The following is a 27,382-nucleotide window of genomic DNA, read 5'->3' as shown; positions in this document are numbered from 1 at the left end:
CTGTATTGTCTCCAAGTGATTCCCATTTACTATTCCCGGGTTTCCAGCATTGCCAATGTTGCTAGCATCGTGACTTTGGGCATGAACCCGGGCTATAGGATACTATTAACCTTAACAGAACTCAACCCATCAAACCCCAACAGCATGTTTTGTTGGAATCTGTCAGGATGGGTACAGTACCCCTAAAACCGCCAGTCTTTTACATTGGGTTGGGCACACCTCCAGAATCAAAGTCAGAAATATATGTGTGCACTACTGCAGTTTCCCATGGTGTTGGAATTTGCCAGGATGGGTATGGTTCCTAGGAAATCATGCTATGGAGTTAGGGTTAAAGTATGGCATTTACTTGTTTATGGCTTCTGACTAGCACTCCTTGAACAAAAACCTTGACAAGTTGTGGAACGACCAACATAGGGCTGGATAGCTCAGTTGGTAGAGCACTGGAACAGCAATCCGTGGGTCCTAGGCTCAAACCCCCCTCCAGTCCATTTCTTTGTTCAACTTTGAAAATTGGTTTGAACAAGTTATGAAGCAACTGCAGTTGAAAGGCTTGATTAATTGGCCCAAAAATTGCATTGGGTGCGGCATTTACAAAAAAAATTGGGGTTAGCAATAGTTCAAGAGATAGCCTTATATAATGTTAGCATTGCAGAGGGTGGAATTAGCAACTAGAAATGCTTAGTTCATTCAGTACGTTGCACATTAAATTTTTAGCTGCCACTTACACTTAGAACACAATTTAACAAGGTTAGTAAATTGTCTCTGACTACATGTATGTCCATCGATACACAAATTTTGTAAAGAAATGTACAAGACACAACCATGTACACAAAGATGAAACTATGACGTCATCAACCGGTGGGATGGGCTGGTTGGTTATTAACACTTACCCTACTAGACCCTCCAACGCATGCCAATATGTGCCTCAAGAAAATCTCCTATGTTTTTTGCATGGCCCTCCAATATCTGCCATGTCATTTCAAGGGTAACTGGACAGGCACTCCAATACATGCCACAGAGAACAATGAGAGTCCTCTGATAACAAAGTGAGTGCCCCCAGCTGGTCAGTATCAGGCACCCTCCAGGGCCTCCAACTCCTGCCAATTGGAGCCTTCACTGTTAAGACAAACTATCTGCCAATAAACTGCAGCTGGAGGGCATTGGCATAACCAACTGACATGCAGTAAACTACCCTCAGAGAGTAAGGGTTAAAAAACCTAACTCCCTACTTAGTTTTACTAATTCGAAGACATAGAGCTACATTAAATTACTAGAACGCTGACTCGATGTACAAAGTGATTCCTGCTGGACGCATCAATGTTTGTGCACAAACCTATTGACAACTCAAACTTTGTATGGCTTCTGCATGGCTATTTGCATATCTGCGTTTCTATTCTATACAGAGCGTTATCGAAGCCGAGATGCCCAAAACCGAAACAATCAGTAAAACAGCGTTTAATTTTGCACTGCTCAAACAATGCAAACGTAAATTTACGCATTCGCTGCGGATGATTTTTGCCGTGACGATTTTAACCGTCATGACGTGCTTAAGTCGTTTGCCTATGTTGTACTTGCGCATTGCATTTTAGAGTACACTTTCAAAATTCACTCCATCTAACTTCATTTTGTTGTAGATACAACCATGCACATGAATTCTAATGCGCAGGAAGGATTCAAAGTATCACCACACGTAAGAAGGAGGAGTTAGTGCTCTAGTAACTTAATAGAGCTCTATGGTCGAGGGCCAAGTCCGCCAAAATCCATTACTGATTCTGTTTCACATAATGCTTCATGCAGGACCAAATCCACTGAAATCCACCATTTTGATTGACTTGGTACACATGGCTTATCTGCCGAAATCCCCCAAAATGGGGGATGGATTTTGATGGAGTTGGGAAGGTTAGGGTTAATTAGGAGCCCGAGCCAGCTTTGGGGACAAAAATAGACCCCATGCACCAACAGTACAGGCAGATGGCACTTTCAAGACCCCAGTGGATGGATGGATGGGACACACCACATACTGGTTCGTGCGCATATGATGTGAAGAATGCTCAACTAAATTTAGTCTGCATGCATGTTCACATAGCCATAGTGGACACTTGCATGAGCATCAGACATCGTCTGCAATGCGTTACAAATGTCCCTCCCAGTGGTCTCCACCAACTCTCCCTTTGTAGACACTGAGGAGGTACTTGTCGGAAGATTGTCATGAGATGCTTAACTTTTTGTTCTCAACATTTCTATTGGACATGAATGATATTATTAACAGCAGGAGCTCTGGGGTTTGTTGCTCGGCTTCTTGCTGAGCACGATGGAGTCCGTCGTGGGCGAAGATTTCATATCCTGCCTCCTGTCCAGTTCAACGACCCGCTGCACGGCGGCCGTGAAGGCCTCGTCGACTCGCACCGCCGTCTTGGCGCTGGTCTCGAAGTACGGGATACTTCCGTTGGCCTTGCACCACTCCATGGCGGCCTCCATGGTCACCTGTCTCTCGTCCTCGTCCACGTCAACCTTGTTGCCGAGCACGACAAAGGGGAAGCTGTCCGAGTCCGCCACGTCGGCGTAGTACAGGAACTCCCTCTTCCACATGTTCAGGTTGTTGAAGCTCTGCAGGTCGTCTACGGCAAACGTCAGCATGCAGCAGTCCGAACCCCGGTAGAACGGGGTGCGTAGACTCTTGAAGCGCTCCTGGCCTGCCGTGTCCCATATTTGGATCGTGTAGTTCTCGCCGTCCACTGCGATGTCTTTGTTCAGAAACTCCACGCCGATGGTGTGGAATGACTGACTGTCAAATTTGTTGCTGATGAAGCGGTTCATGAGCGAGCTTTTCCCCACCCCTCCGTCGCCCAGGATGACGACTTTAAGCAGGATGGATCTGTTGGACATTTTCGACTGGTACTTGGTCAATTCCAGATCATCAAACTTTCTCAGCATTTCCTGCACAGAACATCAACACTCATGTTCAAGTCTTTCTATGATTCGGTCTGGAGGGGTACTACTCAAGACTCTGTCAAGTGAAAAAAACAAAAATTGTTGAATAAGGTGAACAAAAATACCCAAGGACAAAAAAAGATGATCAAAATTAACTTGAGGAAACAGTGAGAATGTACTATGTAGTCCTATTAATAGTCCGAGTAACTTGGACCCAACTTATCGCCTTTTTTAACATTTGGACATGGTCTGGCGATAGTAAGGTCCAAGCTAATACCGCGACCTAGACAACACAGTCTCAAAAACCAACATTTTCCAACAAAAAACATCAGATTTCACCTTCAAAACGGCCTCCAAATTACTAGATATGCCACCTGAGGTACAAGTAGACATCGATAATTAAGATGGTTGTACTGAAGTTTACTTACGATCCGGAAAAAAGTGAAATTTTCCGTTTATTTCGGAGAGCTCCCCTCGCGATCTTGAACACGTTAAATTTCCGATCGTGTTTAATGTTTGAACGACGGGATTTCTTCTACATGCCCAGCGTACATTCGATGGTCCCCGTATCCCGAGTGCGATTCCGTTACCGAGCGCACGCGATGCATCGATTATGATAATGAGTAGACTGGATCACGTTTGTAAACACATGTGCATTTCAAACGATAATAGGGAGTCGGGAACTAGCGTTCCCGATTCCCTTTTACAGTTCGAAATGCACATGTATGTTTACAAATGCGACTCATTATCATAATCGATGCATCGCGCGCGCTCGGTAACGAAATTACGGGGACCATCGAATGTACGCTGGGCATGTAGAAGAAATCCCGTCGTTCAAACATTAAACACGATCGGAAATTTAACGTGTTCAAGATCGCGAGGGGAGCTCTCCGAAATGAACGGAAAATTTCACTTTTTTCCAGATCGTAAGTAAACTTCAGTACAACCATCTTAATTATCGATGTCTACTTGTACCTCAGGTGGCATATCTAGTAATTTGGAGGCCGTTTTGAAGGTGAAATCTGATGTTTTTTGTTGGAAAATGTTGGTTTTTGGGACTGTGTTGTCTAGGTCGCGGTATTAGCTTGGACCTTACTAGCCCCATAAATGTGGCCTATTTACTGGACTGCCTCCGTAAACATAGGCCACACATACAAAAATCGTGTCGACTTTGCCAAATTTTGATTTTCACATTAAGGCTTAGTTTGTAGGGTTTTTTTGCTTTAGAAGCATACTCACCCTCTTTATAGGCTAATCAGAAAGTGCTGCCTTTTTCAGATGTATATTTTTCGTGAAATTTCCAGATTCATTTTTACACGTTTGCGTATCAAAATTTCAACATGAAATTTCACAAAAATTGGACATCTGAAAAAGGCAGCACTTTCTGACTAGCCTATAAAGTGGGTGAGTATGCTTCTAAAGCAAAAAAATCCTACAAACTAAGCCTAAATGTGAAAATCAAAATTTGGCAAAGTCGACACGATTTTTGTACATGTGGACGTGTGGCCTATGTTTACGGAGGCAGTCCAGTAATTAGGCCACATTTATGGGGCTAGGACCTTACTATCGCCAGACCATGTCCAAATGTTAAAAAAAGGCGATAAGTTGGGTCCAAGTTACTCGGAGTCGGACTATCCTATTAAGTATTATGCAGTTATTTAATTTTTTTTACCAAATTATACATCATAAAATGGAGTTCTGCAAAACATTTGTGACTGTCTAAATCATTTTGACCAAACTAACTTAAATTATTCAGCCTGACCAAATTTTCCCAAATGAACAACAGCTGTTAATAATATAAAAAACACAAATTATAAAATCACGTTTTCATACCACATTCTTCCAAATTGGGATACACAATTTCCTGGCCTACCTGACCTGTACTGTTTGAAAATGTTCACGTGTACAATCATTTCATGTCATTAATTTCGTCCCTCCCACTTTCATGCCTAGTTTCATGACTTTGCACTTTGGCAAATTTTGCAGACTTGCCAAAATCGCTTCCCCATCATCCGACTTTCTCGCCAGCATTATCACAACCAATTACGTGAAACAACTAGACCTATTCTACAATACCTTGCAAATGAAGAAGGGCTTCTTTTATAATGAATTCCGAAGCAAAACATCGAAATTGATGAAACAGGAGCATAAGGATGTGACACACGTTCGCAGAATGACAAGCGAATCGAGGGCCGGCTGGCTGCTATGCTATGCATGCTGCATGCACAGTACGTACGTACGCTTGATTATACGTTCCGTTACCCTTGATAGCAGAGGCGTAAACCAGTCTTTCGCATTTTAATTCCGCTAAGAATTGCACGCGGCTTCCAGACTACATCGTGTCATGTGATTTCGCATGCTGCTTGTACAAAGTCTAAACTTGTTCGTGTCGGTCAACCATTCATTTTGCCCATTTTTTTTATCCACAAGTTCTTTGTGCATGTACTGTACGCGTGTACATGTATATCTATTACTAGTGTAATGACCTTTCGTTTGTCCGATATTGATTATATCAATCCTCTGTTTGTATGTATTGGGTTATTATTATTATTATTTATTCGGCATTAAAACACAAATGAATTGAATTTCAACAAGAAAAAGTAAAATGACTTCTCGAGGTTAATAACAAAAGGTATAGTGTTGTTAGGAATGCATGTTATTTCCCTAAGTCACAGTTTCATATTAGCGCCTTACCAGTCGCGTCACAAAAAAAAACACAAAATAATCTATTTCCCCCCCCCCCCCCAACTGGTTAATCACACCGCCCATGCCTAAAACCAGACGATACCAGATCGTTATCGATTATTTTTCAAACGGATCCACAGAAAGAATCGATTCTTTCGAGTAGGAAGCGACTAGGGCACAGAGGTACGGGTAGCACTACTGCTGCAACAAAACGCATATTAAACGGCTGAATCATCCGAGCGCTTGAAAAACTGAAACAACGATTCGTTCAAATATTTTACTAGGTAAATATCACACAACAAATCAACTACAACTGAACCGTGACAGCTCTCGTATGGCCTTGTGAATGTCTAAGTGAGCAAATAAAATATAGCTAAATAATTATACTTGCGTATTATCCCTACCCAAGCCATGAAGATTTAGTTACCTACCTACAGCCGATGGAATCTAGAAGTTAGTAAGGCTGGCTTGACTGCAGTCCTTAGCATGAAGCGCCACTTTAGATTTTCTTTTTCGTAAATGCCAATGAGTCCAGTAAGTTTTTTTAAAATGTAAACCCTACAAAAAAAAATTGGTCTTCTATTTAACTTTATGTTGTTACCAAATGCCACAAAATTAATTTTCCATCCGATGTACTAGTACATCGAGTTGCACTAGACCACACATACTTTAGATTTTGGGGAATGAGAGGTCCATTTTTGACACGATATTTCTCTTTCGCGTCCGGCAATTGATATGCTATTGAACAAAGGCCCTTTTGGGGGGTAATTTCTATACCAAATATAATTGCAAATTTGGAATGTTTGCATATATTACATGCACGGCGTTGACTTTCCTAATAAAGGGTTCTGGAAACGCGCCAGGCTTTATTTGCAATGGCTGATTTCTCATTGGGTAAGCCTTGGTTGTAAGTTTTGTGGAATCACTAATCAGGTGTATAGATTTGTATGGGAAAAATGGAATTTATAAAGTGAAATGTTTTCCTAGGCGCGCGCTGGTCAGAACTTTACACTCTCGACACTTCGATTCTTCAATGATTCGGAAACATAATTTCGGTATCGATTCCGTACGAGTCAAATCACCGATTTTTTTTTTTAACGCATGCGCCCCGAATGTGCTGTGCGCGATCGGCTAGAGTACGTTGTGCACGCGTGCGCGTTCGTCAGGGTGACCGTTTTAGCCGATTTTCGGCTAACTTTGACAGAATTTTTGTAAAAAAAACGAGTTTGACAGAAAATTTGACAGAATGGATTTTTTTGGCAGATTTCTGGCAGAATTCTGCAAAAATGGTTATTTGACACAAAAACAGCAAATTTGAACAAAAAAAGTACATTTGTTTAAGAAAGCTTCAATCCTTTTCAAACAAACCCTTGCGTAAAGGGACAGGTTGGCTGGTCTAGGTGCTGAGGTTCACTGGGAAACACACTTCAAATGTCTTGGCCAGATCCGTGCTTTGCCGTAAATTTACGCGATAATTTCACATCATCTTTATGAGACTACAGATTGTTTATAATGTAATTTAAACCTTAATTAAGGCAAAAGTATCAGTCTGCATGTGATTTTCATTGTTGATAGTGTATGTTGGGTAATTCTGGGGAATTTGGCAGATTTTTGATAAATGTGACAGATTTTTGATGTGCATTTAGCAGAATTTGGCTCTGGCCTTACGGTCACCCTGGCGTGACCGTACGAGACGTACGGCCCTTAGCAGTGTTATTTTTGGAAAGTCGCGGGGCAGAAATAGATCTTATTCTGTGAATCGGCCCATCACGATGATCAGGTTATGTTTACAATTAAATGTGAGCTTCCATTACCCAGTTGAGATGATAATGCCAGGAAAAAGGAAATCGCCTCAACTACAAGCACACGGGATGTGACCGTAGTTAACTACCGCGAACAGACCTAGCGTGTTCGACTTGAGTGTGGCACGGCCGTGAATACACTTCACACGGCACCGGCACCATGGCCGCTGTCAACAACAAGCTCCGTTTGGTGTCGGTAACTGGAGAAACATGGCACCAAATCTCACATTCGTACACTCAGAGTTTTGCGTGGATTATCTTCGTCTGTATCGTCCGATCATCAGTTACAGACGCTTACGATTTTTACAGCAGTCAATCGGATACGTGGACTACGGCGACCGTGAGCATCACGTACAAGGACCCCGCCACGGGAAATGAGACCACGGAGAAGCAGACCGACGCCGGGAGATTTAGCTCCGGCCCCGCCAACCCGGCCAGCGGCGTTCTGGTCTATCGCCGCGGAGTTCACTCCCAAGGATGTGTGCCCTACCGACCCAAGCTTTTACCCATGCAATTGCGGAAAGGAGTGCAGTGGATTGCCCTCGTTAAGAGGGGAAATTGTACAGACACAGAAAAGATTAAGCTGGCTGAAAAATATAATGCGTCTGGTGTTGTCGTGTTTGACAACAAACCGGGCAGTGAGCTGTATACAATACAAAATAAAGGTACAAACAAGCTTCACGAAATTCTATCTGCTGAAAACGGTTTGCAGTGCAGTGATCAAAATTAATGAATGCATGTTTGTTATGGCTGATCATCATAAAGTTTATGAATTATGGTATAAAAAGTTAGTGTCATTCTGCATATCATTATGTACTAAATAATTATGGTATAAAACTGTACAATTTATAACTGTATGCATAGAGTCACTGAGTGGGCATCCAAAAACTCACCAAAATCTGTTTAATATCCTAGTTCTTTAAGGCCAAAAAAAAAAAGTCTCCGGTTTCTGGTATGCGCGCACGTCGCCGTAGCCATGCGCGTCGGCAAAATGAAAAAGTTTTTTTTTCAATACAAGACGATGTTTCAAAACCGCCAAACTCACTGGTTTGACTGGAATTCTGCTGCTGCACAATTTTAACGTGTTTTTAGAAGGGGTTATGATCGAGAATAAGATTTATGTGGCCTCTCTGGACTCCCATATATTTGCACTAAGTTTAGTCGGGCACCATTTGCAGTCATCAGCCGACATTTGAAGCCAAAAAAAAAAAACAGGTAAAAAAAAAAAAAAGCCGCGTCGCCGCACCACTTTTGGGGCAAGCTCCATACCAGAAACCGGAGACTTTATTTTTTTTGGCCTAAACTAAAGTCCCTTGGTCATTAAGCTGGTAGCTCTACTCTATTAGTTTTTAGCACCCCTGCGCCTGCTGACACTTGCGACAGGTGTAAGATGGACCCTTGTGAGATGAATCACGTCTCATTGATTATGTTGGAAGCATCTATGAATGATGGTGTTATGTACCCTTTACAACTAGTATAAGGTGCACGTACTATACTTCAAAAGGTAATTCATTTTAGACTCTTTAGACTCAAACATCCCTACATTTCGTTGTGGAACTTGTGTCACGTTGAGCAAAAAGCATGTGAGTGGTTCGTGCTTATATACTTCCTGAAATGGTTCCTGTAGTGATTGCTTTTTTGTACGACATATGTTCCCAGTACAGTTGGACGAAATCCTACTAAAGTTGGGACGAGGAAACATGTACAAACAGAAATAACAAGCCTTACTTCTTTTGTAATTGAAAGATTAAAGTTAGGCCCCCAAAAATAGTTCTGCCTCCGATTACATGGCATTTGAAAATAGGGTAGGTAAGGAAATTTTTTTGGGGGGGGGGGCAATTTTTTTGTGTACGATCATATGGAGGTGCCTGCGTGTAGTCAAAAGTAAAAGGTAGTAATTGATGGTTTTCGATTTTTTTCCTCATTTTTCCCCCCAAAAAATAAGGTAGGGGCAGGGTAACCGGAAGCAGAACTATTTATTTTTTGGCCTGATACAGCCGACTCTTATCTATACTACAATTCAAGGAATCTCTGTCTGTCTGTCTGTCCGTCGATTATCTCCAGAACCGGGCACCGTATGTGGTTGAAAATCTGTGGATATATTTTTCGGGACAACAGAATGTGCAGTGCAAAGTTTGAAGTTGTTTGGACCAGCGGTTCTCGAAAAAGCTGCAAAAAGCAGTATTTTCTGAGGCAAACGTGGCAGTATATAGCTTAGAACATAACATTCGCACGTACGCACTGCCGTTCTTTTCAATTGTTTACGTCACGTTTAAGCTAAAGCGCGCGTGCTCAATATGACGCAAACAATGCAAAAAGGACGGGCACGTGCACGTGCTTTGCAGGGCGATACATTGTCCAGTACGGGTGAATACTAATGGCAATGGGTGAGTAGCACTGTATACCATGTTTTCGTATGTACACGGGCACATTATTTTTGCAGTCGACTGAGCGACCATTGTAGGTGGTCGAACTTCAAACTTGGCAAAAACTTTGACGCAAAAGTGTGCGTTCAACCTGTGAAAACAACACCATTGAATCGCGTGCGTTGTTTGCACGAGCAGTTCTCCAAAACTCTGCAAGTATGCAACCTATACCAGCGGCAAAGCAATTTGCGTTTCCCGAACATGCAGATTTTAGACGGGCACTGCACTAGTTAATACAAACTCTGGTTGTAGTAAACGTAAAGCCCTGGTCCCATCTGTGCATTTATATCAGGCATGCAACTTTTCCTCGGATCCACTGATTTCCTTGTCTTTTAGTTCTCAGGAAAGCCATTACAACTTGAAAAACACTACAGAATCTTGTGTGGTTTGGAATTTCCTTTGTTTTTTTTTCTAAATTCCCAGTTGCATGCCTGTTATATGCACAACGAGTGGGACTGACATTCCTCTTAATATAAAATTCTGATAAACTTTTTGGCTCGGTGAGGCTGAGTTTTGTATTAGTTAATGGGAGTTGACTGAACATATATGTTCATGGAAAGATGTAACAATACTATCATTTTCAACTGATCCGGTCCACTTTTGTCCCATTTATTTTTCAGGCAAAATTCCAGCTGTACTTATTAGTGCTGAAAACGGGCAGCGCATTGTGGCGTTGGTTGAAAATGGAACCAGCGTCACGCTTCATTTTGAGGTGGGCAAAACAATCATCAAGAGCGTCCAATTCAAGAAATCCTCGGTCCTCTTTGTGTCGGTGGCATTCATCGTGTTGATGATCATTTCGCTGGCCTGGCTGGTGTTTTATTATATTCAGCGCTTCCGGTATGCACAGGCCAGAGACAGAACACAGGTATGACCTTTTAACCTTCCTAGTCTTTTACACCTCGATATAGGTCCTCAAAACACTTCAACTTTTGCGTCCACACTTGTGCATAGAGAGTTAATAGCACCCACACTTCAAACTCCTTTCAGTCAGACATTGCACCTTTTCTGACCATTTGACCAAACAAAACTGGAGTTGTTTGGTCAAACTTTGCACTGTACTACAAGTTACCGGGTACATGTTCATATATATGTAATCTGAAGGTTGTGAAATACGTTAACACTTTGCATAAGATACCGGGTGAGTCCCCAAAAAAAAGCGGAACCCAAACCCCCAAAAATATATTTCATATTTAAAAAAATATGTAGCACCAAAAATAATAATGACTGGAAAGCCAATTTCATAGCTACTTTTAGATGAAAAAAATTACTGAAATTGCTCAATCCGTTCAAAGAATATCACCATTTAAACGCAATGACCCTAAAACCTGTCTCTTGTGTTTTGACTGTTTGGAACAACAAAAAAAATGACACAGAATACTTGTTCAACAACTGTAGTACACAATATCTTTATTAACAACCCTGGTTAGGCAAACAAAAAAATTCACTTTTTTTAATAAGACGGGCCTTCAAAAGGACTTTGTTGAATATTTTTTAACTTTTAAACTGAGGGTTTTATCGCTGGTGATGTTTGAAGATAATTGTGACGAAGATTCTTGAAAATGCATTTTTAGACAAAAGAGGTTTTAGGGTCATTGTGTTTCATCGGTGATATTCCTTGAACGGATTGTGCAATTTCAGTATTTTTCATCTAGAAGTAGCTTATGAAATTGGCTTTCCAGTCATTATTATTTTTGGTGCTACATATTTTTTTAAATATGAAAATGTAATTTTTGGGGTTTGGCATCCGCTTTTTTGACTCGCCCTGTAGCTCAGATTGTCAAAAGAAATTACGATAATTCAATTTTGGCCAAACTGTCTTGTCTTGCCGATATGTAACCCTTTAGCATTTGTATTACACAGTATTTACACTGTATTTCCTCGTGGATAAATCCATCATACAATAGCGTGCTGGGGCGATATAAGGTCGGGGCGGTACAAGGGACTAATGGGTCTGTATCATTCACTGCGTGCAGAATCACAGCTCTTCTGATTGGGTATGGGTAAGCCGAGTGTAACACTTGTGTGTCAAAGTGCGCTGTCTGAAACAAGATTAGATCTCGATTAAAGAGGAAACTAACCTTTGAGCTAGCAAATTACCAGACAGCTATTGTGCAGGCACATTACACTGAAACACGACTGCTCGACAAGCAGTTTTCAGTCCTCATTTGTTAATCAACACCTTGATGTTGTGAGGATGGGGAATGTCTACGTTCACTGAACCCTGATTTCGCGAGTCCCCAACACTTAATATCATCGGGAAATGGCAGGAGTCCCACAAGTGCTTCAGGATATTGATTTTTTTTGGTACTGTGTGGGAGTTCCTGTATGATATTAATTTGAACTCCCTTCACAAGTGTCGGGAGGAAGTCAACTTCAGTCGGCCAAAGAGCAGAAGAAAAAAAAATAGTGTCTTCTTTTGGCACTATGGCATTTACACTGAACTTGTATGTTAAATGTGCGGATGGTTGCGTACAGATTCGCTTGCACAAAAATCTATTAACCCTAACTGCCCTGAACCCTTCAAAATCCTCTTTGCCAAAGTGGAGGAATTTAGAGGACTGAGGTTACATGGCAAAAGTGCATTACTGATTTCGTAGGATGCCCTTTGTCAAGGTCTTGGGCCGGACCTAGTTTTGTTTTTGCTAAGCCATGCATAAATGTAGGCCTGGATTATGCTTGAAATCCTCTGTACTGCTCCAGAATAATGGAGGAATTTGCAAGATTGAGGCTATACTACACATGTAGCTATTTTTCCATGAGGCCAATTGCAGGATTTTGTAGGCAACATCCTAGCAAAAAAGCCTAGGGTGTTAGGGAAAACGTTCAAAATGAGAGAGGTTCCCCCTGTTAAAATTATTTTTATTTTCAGTGTTTTTAATATCTTTTAAGTAAGCATGATCTTTTAAGTAAGCAAAATTTATGTTTATTTCATCATTTGTGACTTTTTGTTATCGTTCTGGACAACTATTTGAATTGCCTAGTGATGTATCCTCTTATCACTTATTAACATATTGACTGGTCAGTATTAAAAAAAAACACGTGTAGGCGAAGTAACATTATTCAAATATTGATTGTATACAAAGCTGGTTGATTGCAGCATCATTGAGAAAATGTGTATTGACCTGAAGCTCAATTTCAAATTAGCAAAATGCACAGGATTCTTTCCTTGCCGGCTTGCCACAGGAAACCGCAAGCTTTTCGCTGTGGAATCAATTATGCCAGGTGCATCCATACATCGCCTTTATGTCCCGAGTGATTTATGACACTGAGTAGACTGGGATGTCTCGTCTTCACTCCTGAAATCTCATAATTTGCGAGTTGAATGCGACAGTGTTTTGATCCATTTCAACCGCACGACTGCCTGACCATATGGCAGTGCACTGTACACAGGAAACGAAAATTCATTTTCAGAAAAATATAATTTAAAATGGTCACCCTTGTGCTCAATGCTCATTACCTCTGGGTGTTATTGTCATTATTTTTTAAGACGATTATAATGAGAACAACATGTGGATTAAGTTTAATTGCTTTATTGCTGTACAAGAAATTGCAACTCGATTTAACTCTCTTTTTTTCATGGTTGGTAAGATAAAAAAAAAAAAGAATTGAATGATAATACATGTATATTGTGAAATTCACTTCAATTTCTGTAAATTTTATTTTATAAAGGAAGAATTTTAATTTCCTTAGATTATTTTTGTTTTGATTAAAGAGAAGACTATTTAATTAAATATGATAATATGATGAAATATTTTGATTGAGTAAAGTGCCACTTTGACCATTAGATGCAATTATTTTCACATGATGAAACTTACATACACGTCTGCTTGAACATGCTCAAACCTACATGTACTCTGCTTAAACCAGCATAGTCGGAAATGTCAAAGGGTTTGTAATTAATACTGTGTTGTGCTATGTGCTGAAGAAAATTTGATAGTGCACAGCAGATACATGATAGGCTATAGGAAGATAGGAACAGAAAATAAAGATCACAGTAGCTCCTTGTAAGACTCCACATTAATAATTCAGTGATATATGTCTCAATGTGAGGGAAATGTGCATTGAAAAATTTACCATTTTCAGTTAGGGTTTTTAGTTTCCTATGGAAGATACTGGTGCATACATCTACATGTATTTCTTATCCCTGAAATCAAATTACATGTAGGTGAGCATGCTATGGTAGTGTAAAATGTTAGTGTAGTCCATATGCACGGTACGTACCGGGTACATTAAATTGAAAATTGATGAACTTCCTAAAACTACTGTACATGTACCCGTACTGTCAACAGTGAACAGTGTGTTGGCAAGTACCCAAGACATAGAAATTAATTTTCATATCACACATGAGTAATCTCAAGAGTACAAATGTAAGTACAGGGATAGAAATGAATTTTCTCATGAGTTTCCTCATCCTAGCTGATTTGATAGGCAGCTGTATAGAAACTATCAGCCAGTATTTAAAGGGAATGTACATCATTGGATTTTGCTGTAATTTTCAGAAATGAACTATTTGAGAGGTTAGTATAATAGATCAAATATTGTTACACTGACACTTTTGAAGTTTTGTGTTCGAAAAGGTTGGAAACACCAAGAAAAACAAAAATGTTCAAGTAGTCTGGTTCCCTGACTCCACAAAAGATAAAATAGATCAATTTATAGATGATGGAAAATTGTAAGGCAAGGGAACCAGTCTAGCTGGCCTGCACCCGTTCATGAACATGTAACCAATAGCAAACACAATTTGGACTGAAAAAATGGTAAATTTGGAGCAGTAGTTGAAAAATAGTTAGGTTTTTCCAACGGTGGTCGGCCAATCACCGTTGGAAATGTTTACAAAAATACAATTTTCTTGAAAATGACTTCACACCAGGTGCCATAATTTTACAAGATGCTTGAGACTGTCATTTACCAACATCCTAGTAAGGTATTTCGTAAAAACGTGGTAGTTTTATTTTTCGATGTTTGCAAATGTTGTATATTCCCTTTAAAGGGAACATATACGTGTACAACATTTGCTTTTGCTGTAATATTCAGAAACAGATGGAGTTGGGGGTAAGTGTTTTATAGAAAATATTGTTACCCTGACCTGTTTAAAGTTTTGTGTTCGTAGATCCTGGAAAACTCAAGAAAAAAAACATGTTCTTGTAGTCTGGTTCCCTGACCCCACTTCAGATAAAATGGAGCAATTTATAGATGTCGGGGAACTGTAAGTTCAGGGAACCAGTCTAGCTCAGGCTTGTACCCGTTCACAGATGTGTAACCAATTGCAAACAAAATGTCACTATTTAAATTTGGTAAATTGGTGGGCAGTATAAAAAAAAAATAATGCAGTTTTTCCAACAATGGTCTGCCAACCATCGTTGGAAAGTGATACAAAAATTCCACCTTTCTTGAAAATGTCAACACACCAGGTGCCATGATTTTACAGGATGCTTTAGACTGTCACAGTCCAGTAAGGTACTGTATTTCATAATAATTTGGTAGTTTTTTTTTTTTTTTTTGATGATTGCAAATGTCCCCTTTAAAGAGGGCTGTTATTCTGAAATGTTATTCACCACTGACATGTAGCTTGAATTTTTTCCAGCGTTGGAGAAAACTGACTTTTATTCAAAAAGTGTTCATAAATTTTCATATTTAGTTATTCCACATTTTCTTTGCAATTGTTTACACACCTGTGAAAGGGGTACAAGCCTTTTATACTGTTCTCTGACAATATTAATTGCTCCGTTTCATCTTACGTGGCGTCAGGGAACCATACTACAAAAACATGGTTGGTTTTCTTAGATTTTCCAGCATCTCCGAACCCAATACAAATTGAGACAATGTTCACTCTCCCTATCAAAAAAAATCATGTGCACTTGGATTAATTTTGCTTGTTTTAATTTGTTGATCTGTTGATTTTAAAATTATCTTCATAATTTTGTATGCTGCCTACAAATCTGATTACATGTGTGTAAAAAAAAAAATCAATTTCGTGATGACATGTTTATTTTCAGTCTGTACGGTGGATATATTTTTTTCTCTGAAAGGATCAAGTACTCCCAATCACACAAAAACACCTCTCCATTATTGCAAGTGAGGCTTTTGCCCCGCATGTAGATGTTCTTCACAGTGCATGATGTGATGGTATACCGAATTCCCCTGGGAAATGTCGAAATGAATTGCCTTGGAGAGAACAGTGGGTTCTGCATCATGCACTAAGTGTAGAGAGCGTCAGGTGCACAAATTGATCTGCGTAGATCCTGGTGCTTATGGATTTCAATAAATCTTTTCCTTTTCTCCATGGCATTCATCCAAAGGAACAATTTTGTCTGTCATGCACTGGCATTTGATTTTTAAGACTTCTGCTAGTGATTTTTCTGATAGAAAGCATGTGTACAAAAATACTGAACAGGCCCTACCGGTATTAAACCCTGCATTAAATGAATGTTACTTTTTTTTTTCCCAGAAATTATGTGCAGTTAAGTGTAGATTATATTCCAACTTTGTCTGTACATGTTGTATTTTGTGATTATAGGGAATATACAACATTTGCTTTTGCTGCAATTTTCAGAAATAATGGATTTGGAGGATTAGTGTGCTATGGAAAATATTGTTAAACTAGCTTGTTTCACGTTTTGGTTCGGAGATGCTGGAAAATCAAAGAAAACCAACCATGTTCTTGTAGTCTGGTTCCCTGACCCCACCTAAGATGAGACGTTGCAATTTGTAGACTTTGAGGATTGTAAGGTCAGAGAATCAGTCTAGCAGGCTTGTACCCCTTCACAGATGAATTGTGTGAGCAATTGCAAAGAAAATGCGAAATGACTGCATATGAAAAAATAGGAGCAGTTTTTTTTGAAAAAAGCCAGTTTTCTCCAACGATGGTCGGCCGACCAGTGTAGGAAAAATACAAGTTTTCTTGAAAATGTCAACACACCAGGAGCCACGATTTTACAGGATGCTTTAGATTGTAATTCACTAACAGTCCAGTAAGATATTTCGTTATAATTTGATCATTTAGTTTTTGATGTTTGCAAATGTCTTTATCTTCCCTTTAAGCTCATAACAGTTTTTGCATGATTAACTGTCATAATAACAAAAATAATGCACATATTACCTACATGTAGTACAACATGGTGAATTGCATACGTTCTTGTGTATGTATGCTATCTTGCTATTGTGTCCACACAAGTAAAGCCTGAGGTCATTCTTGGGATATGAAGACCTGCTAATTATACATGTACCATTAATTCTGTACAGGAGTTGTGTACAGGATATCATCTTGCTTTTCAGGAATGGCTCTGATATGGGAAACACTGTGTATCTTAATTTGATTCTGTTACTAAGTATCATTTTTTTTTCTTCTTCACAGAAACGACTGAGTCGAGCAGCCAAGAAAGCTATCGCTAAACTCCCAGCCAAACATCTCAAAGAAGGTGATGATGTAAGTACAGTCTGTCTACATCATATGTAGACATACATGTACATGTATATGACGTAGGTGTACAAAAACCTGTACAAGGTTTAACATAGTAATAATTATAATGATGACGTGCTTGGAATGTATCTTTTTATACAAAAGTCTATTAGTGCTTCACAATTATTACCCCTGTTCATCAGGCCATCAGAGTCCAGTTTTCTACAGCAGATCAAGATCAGTACAAACTGGTCTCTACCCTCACAGGTACAATGTACACATTAACCCTTACCCTACTAGACCCTCCAACGCATGCCAATATGTGCCTCAAGAAAATCTCCTATGTTTTTTGCATGGCCCTCCAATATCTGCCATGTCATTTCAAGGGTAACTGGACAGGCACTCCAATACATGCCACAGAGAACAATGAGAGTCCTCTAATAACAAAGTGAGTGCCCCCAGCTGGTCAGTATCAGGCACCCTCCAGGGCCTCCAACTCCTGCCAATTGGAGCCTTCACTGCTACATCAAAGTTTCCTCCAATAAACTGCAGCTGGAGGGCATTGGCATAACCAACTGACATGCAGTAAACTACCCTCAGAGAGTAAGGGTTAACAGACCTGTACCGCTTTACTTGTGGGGGAGAGAGGCAGTTGAAGTAATGTGTCTTGCCCAAGAACACAAGCGCCATGTTCCTTGTCACGACTTGAACCCATGTATAAACATAGCACACAATTCTAGGTCCACAGAACTAGCCCCTCGCACTAATGAATAAAGAAACACAATTACAACATGTTTACTTGAACAATTTACAGTCATTTCGTTGAGTAATGGATTTTCAAATTTGTCTGTTGTTATTCTCACTACTACAGGAGTTGGTAGACAGTGAAACTTGCCCAGTTTGTCTGGAGGGTTACAAGGCATCGGATTTAGTTCGGGTTCTCCCATGCAAGTAAGTTTTGGCAAAAGATTACCACCGTACCTCTCAATCTTAGCAGAATTATTAAATTAATATGGATCATTAGATGCAAGTGTATTTAATATTTTGATAATTTTAGCAATCATTATCATTGGAATCAATTGGATCATTGGGATCATTGTCATTACCATTGGAATCAAGTCAGATTAAATCTGACAAATTTTATTTCCACCAACTTATTTTGAAAAGAAAATGTAACATTGGCGCAGAAATAACCGGAATTTGTTTTCGGCAACTTAGAATTGGTTAAAAAATACTGTTAAAATGAGTGTAGCGGAGTCTGAGCCTGAATCACTTTATCATTTCAATGATTGAGATATAAAATGACTGTTTCCTTTCGACTGAAGAATATGTTTAATTACAAAATTATTTCTGTGTTTGTCTTCGTCAGGCATTATTACCACAAATATTGTGTGGATCAGTGGTTAATAGAGCACAGGACGTGTCCGATGTGTAAGCTGAACATCCTGAAGGCTCTTGGATATGGGGTGAGCACTCACACAAATTGATTGTTTCTGAACACATGAGTAACTCCAAAATGCTGTCGATCAAGGATAACAGGTTTCATTTGACCATTCCTTACAGGTGAATGAGTTGCCTTGAATTATATTGCTTTGTAGAGTTGAACCTAGTACTAGTCCTTGTACTCCCCCAAACTGCCTTGCCTATTACTCCCTGTAGTGCCAGAAACTTGAGCACTCTAATGAATTTATGGATTCTTAAGTGAAAAATACAATATGCGCCCCGCAGGTGTTAAAAACGTCATATCCCACATCACAGCAGTCAACAATTGTTAAATATAGCATAGGTGCTAACTGCTTAAACAGTTTTGTCTTTTATTTAGTAACAGTTACACACAAAAAGTGATCTTCAAAATGGGCCATTAGTGTAGAACATGCCAATTATGTTATGCATCAGCACATAAAATAGGAAAACCTTCAGAAATATCGTCCCAGCAGATAAGCCATTAACATATTCAAGTGGTGATAAAAGTGCCACTTTACCATATTGACCTCGTTTTGGGCCAAACGGCTTAGTCGTTGCAAGGATACACAGTGTGATATCAACCTACATTCCTGAGCCATACCTGCATGTAGGCATGCTTGATTAAGCGGCCCGTCCTTCATACTCTCCACCTGCACCATTTAGCGAAATAATGCAGGCACCATGTCTGTGTGTGAAGGATATTAGTTCCCGGGCGCAAAATATTTGGGTCACTGCTTGTCAATTGGATGCATTCTCCGATTTCAATCATTTGGCATTTCACTTAAATTCCAATGTCATGAAATGCACACATTTTTAACTTATTATTGGACATGTACATGTAGATTAGAAAATCGACAACATACTTGGGAAAAAAATTCAACAGCATACTTGAAAACTAATAAAATGCAGGACAAGTAAAACTATGCGACATTGTTCAAAGAGTTAAAATATTATTCGTAAGAATATTTTTTTTCAGCAACTTCCATTCTCATACTATCACTTTAATCTACGGAATCAGCTGACAATGTGTGCAAGTAAAGAGGCGCTTAAAAACTCAACAACATACTTGAAAACTGAAATTTTTTGGGACATTGTTCAAAGAGTTAGAATATTATTCGTCAGAAGAAATTATTGCAGAAACTCCCATTCTCACACCGTCTCTTTCATCTACAGAATCAGCTGACAATGCGTGCGAGTGAAGAGGCGCTTTACGTCTTCGAATTAGGCCAAATCATATTCAATTCCAACATGGAAGGAGAGGATTCCCACATCCGAACGTCAAGTCTACGGACGTCCCATCTCACGCGATGGCCGTCAAACACACAACAGAGCGTGCGTGTCTTGGCTGTCACCGAGGATGCGCAGTCAGAAGGAAGCAGATCAGACGAGAGTAGAAACGGCTCATCAAGTTCAGAAGGTATGGATTTTCAGTCAACACTACACACCATAGCCCGTTAAATCTAAGATTTAACATCAACCAAGCTCGGTAGAATATTTTTAATTTGGAATAGAGAAAACTAGAATACATGTAGCTGATGGAGCTTCTTCGCTGTGCAGGCCTTACATTTCACAAATGTGATGCGATCAAGCTACATGAGTTGTTTGTTGACCCTGGTAAAATAAAAATGTATTACAGATTTGAAAAGAGCACCATCTCAGTATTACTGCTGTGAAACCGCATGCCGATACCATCTTCAGTTAAAAAATTATGGAAGTTGGAACATCAAGAGATGTGATAAAGTGATGTGATGAAGTGGCCCTATTTTGGCCTGTATCTCCAAATGAAAATTCCCGACAAACGACTCATTTAGTTTGATCACATCACAAATGTTATATTTATTTTTATTTTTTTAAGTTGAGCAAAATGCTTTGAGCATATATCACAAGGTTTATGATTAGCAAGACCAAATGGGAAGGATTGACAGAAATGAACCGGATATTAACATACTAGCTTTAGGTTTAAAATTGTCACTACTTGACTTCACACAAAATGGTGTCAAGACAAAAATGGCAATACTATCTTTAAACCATTTCTACATTTCCCTTCTTATTCATTATCAGGTATTCTACCTCCTGTCACAACAACAGTAGAGCTTCATAGAAACTGTCCGAGCCCCACATCGAGTGACACGCCTTGTCTGGGCTCCACCTGCGTCTAGTCCCATCAAACCGCTAGCTCCTATCTCCGAGCTACTAACACCTGCTACACCAATATCTACCAATTAATATTACGCTGTGTGTGCTCGACTTAAAGTGGGTCGTGCGTATGGAACTTTGACGCTCACAGACACATGTGGTACTTCTAAAAGGACAAAATGTAGAATTTATGTCCAACTGACAGTTGAGAAAGCATGAACCAAAGTTGTTGCAACCAAAAAGATACACAGTATACCCTTGACAAATAGGTCAATGCTTCCTGAGTTCGACACTCACGGGTATCTAAGCTCCGTCAAAATCAGAATTTTCCATCATCGATATACAGTGGACACTTGATAAGTCAAACCTCTGGGGTATTGGCTCAAATTTTGAGTTAAGCAGAGTTTTGAGTTATCCAATGGATTTTCTGTTCAACAACAATTGACGGGAATAAGTTTTTACTTTGAGTAAGAAGGGTTTCTGAAGTTAACGGGTTTTGACTTATCGAGATTTCACTGTATCGGAAATCCAATATCGAAAATATTCGATATATCAATTATCCCATGTAAAAGTTAAAGACCATGAATTAAGATGACACTTTGATTAAGAAAAAGGAGAATCTTAAGTCCCAATTATCCACGGCTTTCTCTGGAGCATTTTGCTCAAACTTTTTTATAACAAATCTCAGCATTGAGAGTTTGTCCAAAATGGGCGGTTGCTTTTCAGGTTTTATATTGGGAGAGACCGCGAATTCCAGCGAATGCAGAGCACAAAGTGATGCCACTTGGTATTCCGCGATGTTTGCATTTTGAGTCACAACTTTTGAGTCAGGACTTTTATTTCATTATACAGCATACGTTAGGCCAAAAAAAAAATATTCGGTCTCTGGTCAGACCAAAGTTCCAGAATTGACGCGGCCATGCGGCTTTTTTTTTTTTTTTTCTTCAAGCTTGGATTGTACAGACAAGGTGGGTACTTTTTGCTTTTTTGGTGTCCTCATGTACATTGGTGTCCTCCATAATTTGCCTTGGTGCTTTCGATCATTTGCCTTGGTGCAATTTCCCATTCCTTGGTGCTCTTTGGTAAAAGAAAATTGAGGAGGTGCAGAAATAGAGGGCGCTGTTGGAGCTACCGCGGAACATTTTGGAGAAAAAAAAAGATCGACGCGCATGATTCAAATCGACGCGCGCACTGACCAGAGACCGACTTATTTTTTTTTGGCCTTATTGCACATACAGGAGATTTATTTTGATGACAATCTGCATTTCAATATTTTCAATATCATTTTTTCAATATGGAAAATTTCGATATTTGGATATGATTAAAAAAATTGCTGTCGGCGATATCGATATCAAAATTATATCGAATAATCGGGTAATATCGATATATCTACGGTGCTTACAGGTATCGTACATGTGGTGTTGTGTACTATAATTGGACAAAACTGTAATTTTTATTAAAATTTTATTTCTATTGGACAGTTGATATAAAGCATGATCCAAAGTTGTTGCAACCAAAAAGATACACTGTATCCCCTTGACAATCATTTCAACAACATTCAATAGAGAATGTGACGCTGTCTTGTTCACAATAAACTGACACGTTTTACTTCAGCAGAAGTGACAGGTGTGAGTGCTTGATAAAATATTAAGTTTCAAAAAATAAGTTTCTTAGAACTAACGAAACACTGAATCCATGTTAGAGCTTTTAATATCAATGTTAAGCTATTAATTACATGTGTGAATATGTCCTTTAAATTTTTTTATTTTTTTTGCCAAATTAACAACTTGCAATGCAATTAATAATATATCTTACATTTTTCTCGCGTCATATATAATTGTTATTAAGTGTTACATTCTTGAAATTATTTATTTTAGTGGTTAAATTTGTTTTGTCATTGTGCTGTGTTCAATCAAATGATTGCAGTGTTTTAACATTGGAATTCATGCAATGAACAGGTGGATTGAGCCAAAGAATTCACACTCAAAGACAATTAATGCCAACTCTTGCTGTGATTCTGAAAAAAGATCTGTAAATTTAGACACTCGTTATGCTCAGGTTACTCCGTCTGATGCTTTCTTATTAATGACTTTCCATCTCCCTTCAATCCTCCACAATCTTAAGGGAAAGTGACAAGATTTTTTTTAAGTGCTGTGACACAGTGAAGTCATAAGATCGGTGAAATTCTGCGGTGGGAAGTGTAGATCTCCCCAAAGCTCGATGTCGAATCCCCCTGAGCAGATTTCCATGGCAACGCGATGAAAATGCAACCTCAGCTATGTCATTGCGGGATCCATAAGAGGATTCACTGGATTCGCGGTGTGGTTATTAAAATGCCAATCTGAATTCACCCACTGTTTTTCAACACTCACGGCTGAACGGAGATTGCGCAGAACGGTGTTATGGCACACATTTCCCGGAAAAGTGATTGAGATAGATCTCGGGGATATTTTAAGATACAATTTTGATAGATGCTTTGATAGATTACCAATTACTAGTTAATACCGGGTGTCCTTCAGAATACACGTTTTTGCCGTAAAATTTCAAGGAGGGATTCTTAGTAATGGAGTGCTTTCACATATGATGATGAGTCATAAAATTCAGTGTCACTCACCTGTGTAGTAGTAATACATAACTAGTCTTCCGTGATTGTTATTTAGTTAAAAAGACTTAAGAGGCTTATTAAAATACACAAAAGAGATCAAGATCAAACTCCAAGTAATTTTGTCAACGTTCTTTGCATTTTTTGGAACTGATTCATTATTTCCAGTCTTGCATTATAAAAGAGTTTAACTCTTGTGATACACGTTCATTATGAGAACAAAGAAAGTTACAAAAATACTTATTAATTAGCAAAACAAATATCTTCACAAAGCATTTCCATCTGAAAATGAACTGCGAAATGTGGATGGGTAGTCTTGAAGTCAGCAGGCAAATTTATCCTAACTTAAATTACATTGTAATTAAGCTTCATGTTCCACACAGTGGCACTTTAATTCAGTTGCAATATTTTAGTCTAAATGTTTATTGGGGGAAAATAATCAGAGTAGGCCTATTGCACAACTCTCACTAGTTGAATGAGATTTGTATAAGAAATCTTGCAATGGTTATTAGATATTAATCTACATATTTTTGAGAAACTGTGGTAACCATAGACATGTTGTAGGGATTGACTACTTGTTATTGTCATAAAAAATACATCTATAGAAATAAGTTCAATATTTGGTTTAAGCTTTCAGCTCATGACAGTTGACACCTTATTGTTTAAGCATGTTGCTTTGAATTAACAATACATGTAGACCCACTAACTGGGGCGCTAAAACTCTCTTTTTTCCCTCGCATTTTCGAAGGAAAAAAGTTATAGTACCCAAGAGTTACTTCTAGCGCCCCAGTTCGTGGGTCTACATAACATGCTAATTAATGTTTAAGTATATATTATATAATTATTATGAGCAGATAAATAAATGACAATTTAATTTGTCTGAAAATTAGTTTGTTTTGGTAAATGTATCACTAGCACTGCGCATTTCTTTTTAGGCCTACCCGTAAGGTCATGAAGGTTGTATGTCTATGTTTGTGTTCATCTCGACATGAAAACAATTTTATTCCAGTTGACAATTTGTAAGTAGTTTCTGGACATAAAAACACACGTTCCCAGAAATACTCTTCCAAAATTTTGCAGTAGGAAATACAAAAGAGCCTACCTTTGAAGCCTCGTAGCTTCAGAACGCTCTTTATTTATCGCAACTCCGTCATTTTTTTCCCAAGTTCCGGTCAATGTTTGCGTTGCCAAAACGGTCACTTTTCGTCGTCTGCTCTGCAGATTCTATCGTCACAATCATTTGGAAATGCGCATGCGCCGACTATGGAAAAAAGTTCGCCGCGTGTCAAAACTTTCAACGCGCGCTTTTTCCATCAAACAATAGAATTCTGACGTCACAAAGCAAACGCTGGTGCTCGTCGGTCACAGTGTCCTTACTATTAACGCTGTGAGCAGTGACGAGGGCCAGGGATGGATTCTACCAAGTTATGCAAATGAGAAAGTTTGTTAACATTAAAGTTGTCATGACTAAAACAATCGCAGTTATGTAAACAAAGACTAAAATTTCTTTTTTTTATTGTTAGTAAAACAACCATCTATTGGAACAAGACGAAGATAGTGAGGAAAGTACAATATTCTCCGGCAATTTCTAGAGACAAAGTAACAACACCCCTCGCCCGCTTGGGAAATTATGGCCACACTCGACACCGATTCACTCGCTATTTCTATCATCTCTGCTGCGAACAGCGTCTGTAAATCTCAGCACAGCAGCAGGGCCAGCCTGACCGGGCAGCAGGCCGGCAAACGGCGGCAGTCCACGGCCAAGCAGCGGATGAAGGGCGCGGTAGCCGTTGTGACCGCGGCACGGACGCTTGCGTGGACGACCCCACAATCGTCCTGGCACGATCTCCGGTACCGTAATAGTGTGATGTTTCAAAATTATTTTATTTCAACTTCATTGATTAATTTCAATTTTTTTCCGGATTTTTTTTAAAAGACACAACAATCAAACAAAAAAGTCTAGACTGAAAACAAGATGATTTACCCGAGGATTAAATAGGACAATAATAATAAAAAATAGAAATTACAAAACATAATTGGACTACTAAAGACAATACAATGATTAAGATATATTAATGGATTGATTAAATAATATGGGTACGAACGATATATTTTGGGGAAAAAGAAAGAAATTTTAAGTCAGTAGGATCTTTACATATAATACTTATATTAAACAGTATATCTTTCAAAGAGTAGGCACTTAGATAGTTACTGTCTGTTACCAATATTTGTATGCATTTTGCATTGTTTAGGAAGAAAAAAATGTACTTTTCTGTTGTCGGACAGTTATTTCAACGATTGTTCCCTCGTTAACCAGGTTTCTGATCTTAGTTATAATTCATGCAACATTTGACGGTTTGTCTTGTTTTTCAAAGTGATGGGCGGGATCAGAAATGGGCGATGGTCTGGCACAACAGAAGATTAAACAGAAGGTAGATATAAAACTTCACACTAATAGAGAAGTTTCACACAATGTTCTTCAGATTTTTCTTTGTTGAAGACATCATACAATTATGAGCCACAGACAAGATACGGATTTGTTAATAACTTTTCCGGTTATTGTTTTATATATTGTCCTTAACTTTTATTTCTTCGAAAAAAATGTTTGAAAAAGTTTTTTTGGTGGGGGAACTGAACAGGATGTGGCTTTCTGCGCAAAGTTGGATTTTCATGATCGAAGCACTTGACCAACCAATCAATTTTGGAGACTGTAACAGGTGTATAGCGCCATCTTGAGTTGGTCTATGCGTGAAGTAAAACGGGTCCCGTGTACATTGGCTCACACATAATGTTTAATTCTGGGGGAACCAGCGAACAGCAATCATCAGGTGGCAGACGGCTGCCATAACAACACCAAGCCAGGAGGTCACGATGGGTTCAATTGTCACTGTGCGACTCCGGCAAATTTGCATTGTTCAAGCTAACTTTATGGCAGGTTCTATATTTTGTTGGCTAACTTACCGTAAGCCCAATCCTTATTGTATGTAGCCTTGGGATTACTGTTCGTGCTGGTGATTTATAATGTTGCTGATCGTCCACCATTTTGTGTAAATCGTGTTAAATTAGGTTGCTCAGCACCGAGAAATATCAAGAGTTGAGCAATCGCTTCTTCGGCGGTGTTTTTAGTTCCGGAAATTGGGGGTCATCGGGTTTTGTAGGCAGCATGCCCCACTGTCGCCCCACGACGAGCGAGAAGCAGCTCTTGGAGGCCGTGGAAAACGAGGACGATGCCAGGAAGAGGACCGTGACGCCGGGCCGGCGGATGGGGAAGCCGATCCGGCCCACCTCGGCCCAGGCCAAGCTGCAGTCCCGAGGCACGCCCAGCGTGCTGGAGGAGACCCGTCCGGCCACGGCGGCGGCCGGTACGCGGGGCGGGGTGGGCCACCCGGGCTTTACACCGCCGGGCTCCCGCGGACAGGTGAGCCATTTAACCAGGACACGGGTCCCAGCCACTCTGGAAATCAGGGAAAACCTTGAAAAATGACTTTCCACTTTTTAAAGTCGGGGAAAACTCAGGGAATTTGGGTAAAACACCTAAAATCAGGGAATTTTGTTACTATTTCAAGACGGATCGAACGTTTTGATGAAGTGATGTATCCGTCCAAAACCGAGATTTTAAGCAATTTGAGATTTTTGGATATTCTACCATGTTATGATGTCCTCTATATGATTAGGCCTAGATATATACCAAATTTCGAGACACAACTCTACATGATTAATACCAAATCATTTGTTAATTACGTTAATTACACAAGCCTCACAAGGTAATTAATGTAAGACACACTCAGCTTTCCGTTTTGACGAAGTGACGAATCTCTATTCGTCACTTATTTTCTTTGATTTTACATGTGTGGCATTGTGTGCCATATTTATTTTGCATTTTGATGACTTCAGTGACGAATCTACAATTTTACATACATTGTACGCACACGCT

The 27,382-nt window shown here is 39.5% G+C and overlaps 3 protein-coding genes across 4 annotated transcripts in view; 2 read left to right on the top strand and 1 right to left on the bottom strand.

Moving 5' to 3' along the window:
- Positions 1-1,336: 1,336 nt before the first annotated feature.
- LOC119734086 (ras-related protein Rab-9A-like) lies at positions 1,337-24,670 on the bottom strand. 2 transcript variants are annotated; one of them, XM_038207451.1, is made up of 2 exons: positions 24,551-24,670; positions 1,337-3,007 (listed from the first exon to the last, which is right to left on the bottom strand). In XM_038207451.1, the coding sequence occupies exon 2, from the start codon at positions 2,932-2,934 to the stop codon at positions 2,263-2,265; it is 672 nt and encodes a 223-aa protein (XP_038063379.1). In that variant the 5' UTR covers positions 2,935-3,007; positions 24,551-24,670; the 3' UTR covers positions 1,337-2,262. The 2 variants fall into 2 exon arrangements, with proteins under 2 accessions (XP_038063379.1, XP_038063378.1); XM_038207450.1 differs by lacking the exon at positions 24,551-24,670 and adding an exon at positions 5,008-5,164.
- On the top strand, positions 7,330-21,701 carry LOC119734085 (RING finger protein 150-like). Its single transcript, XM_038207449.1, has 7 exons — positions 7,330-8,083; positions 10,465-10,712; positions 17,202-17,273; positions 18,118-18,197; positions 18,616-18,712; positions 19,884-20,127; positions 20,772-21,701. The coding sequence occupies exons 1-7, from the start codon at positions 7,579-7,581 to the stop codon at positions 20,867-20,869; spliced, it is 1,344 nt and encodes a 447-aa protein (XP_038063377.1). The 5' UTR covers positions 7,330-7,578; the 3' UTR covers positions 20,870-21,701.
- A 271-nt stretch (positions 24,671-24,941) lies between the features above and the next one.
- The window catches only part of LOC119734087 (WD repeat-containing protein on Y chromosome-like), a 47,014-nt gene continuing 44,573 nt past the window's right edge, over positions 24,942-27,382 (top strand). Inside the window, exons 1-3 of the mRNA XM_038207452.1 lie at positions 24,942-25,299; positions 25,824-25,880; positions 26,515-26,866. Coding sequence (XP_038063380.1) covers positions 25,079-25,299; positions 25,824-25,880; positions 26,515-26,866 — 630 coding nt within the window. The 5' untranslated portion in view covers positions 24,942-25,078. The remainder of the gene's footprint in view (positions 25,300-25,823; positions 25,881-26,514; positions 26,867-27,382) is intronic.

The sequence above is a fragment of the Patiria miniata genome, unplaced genomic scaffold, assembly GCF_015706575.1.
Source record: "Patiria miniata isolate m_02_andy unplaced genomic scaffold, ASM1570657v1 HiC_scaffold_26, whole genome shotgun sequence".
Classification (NCBI taxonomy): Eukaryota; Metazoa; Echinodermata; class Asteroidea; order Valvatida; family Asterinidae; genus Patiria; species Patiria miniata.
The sequence above is the reverse complement of the archived record's forward strand: the minus strand, read 5'-3'. Positions and strand labels throughout refer to the sequence as shown.

Coding starts and splice junctions, on each gene's coding strand:
- LOC119734086 (XM_038207451.1), bottom strand. CDS start 2,934: ATGCTGAGAAAGTTTGATGATCTGGAATTGACCAAGTACCAGTCGAAA.
- LOC119734085 (XM_038207449.1), top strand. CDS start 7,579: ATGGCCGCTGTCAACAACAAGCTCCGTTTGGTGTCGGTAACTGGAGAA. Junction 18,198..18,615: donor GTTCGGGTTCTCCCATGCAA/GTAAGTTTTGGC, acceptor TGTCTTCGTCAG/GCATTATTACCACAAATATT. Junction 18,713..19,883: donor TGAAGGCTCTTGGATATGGG/GTGAGCACTCAC, acceptor TTTCATCTACAG/AATCAGCTGACAATGCGTGC.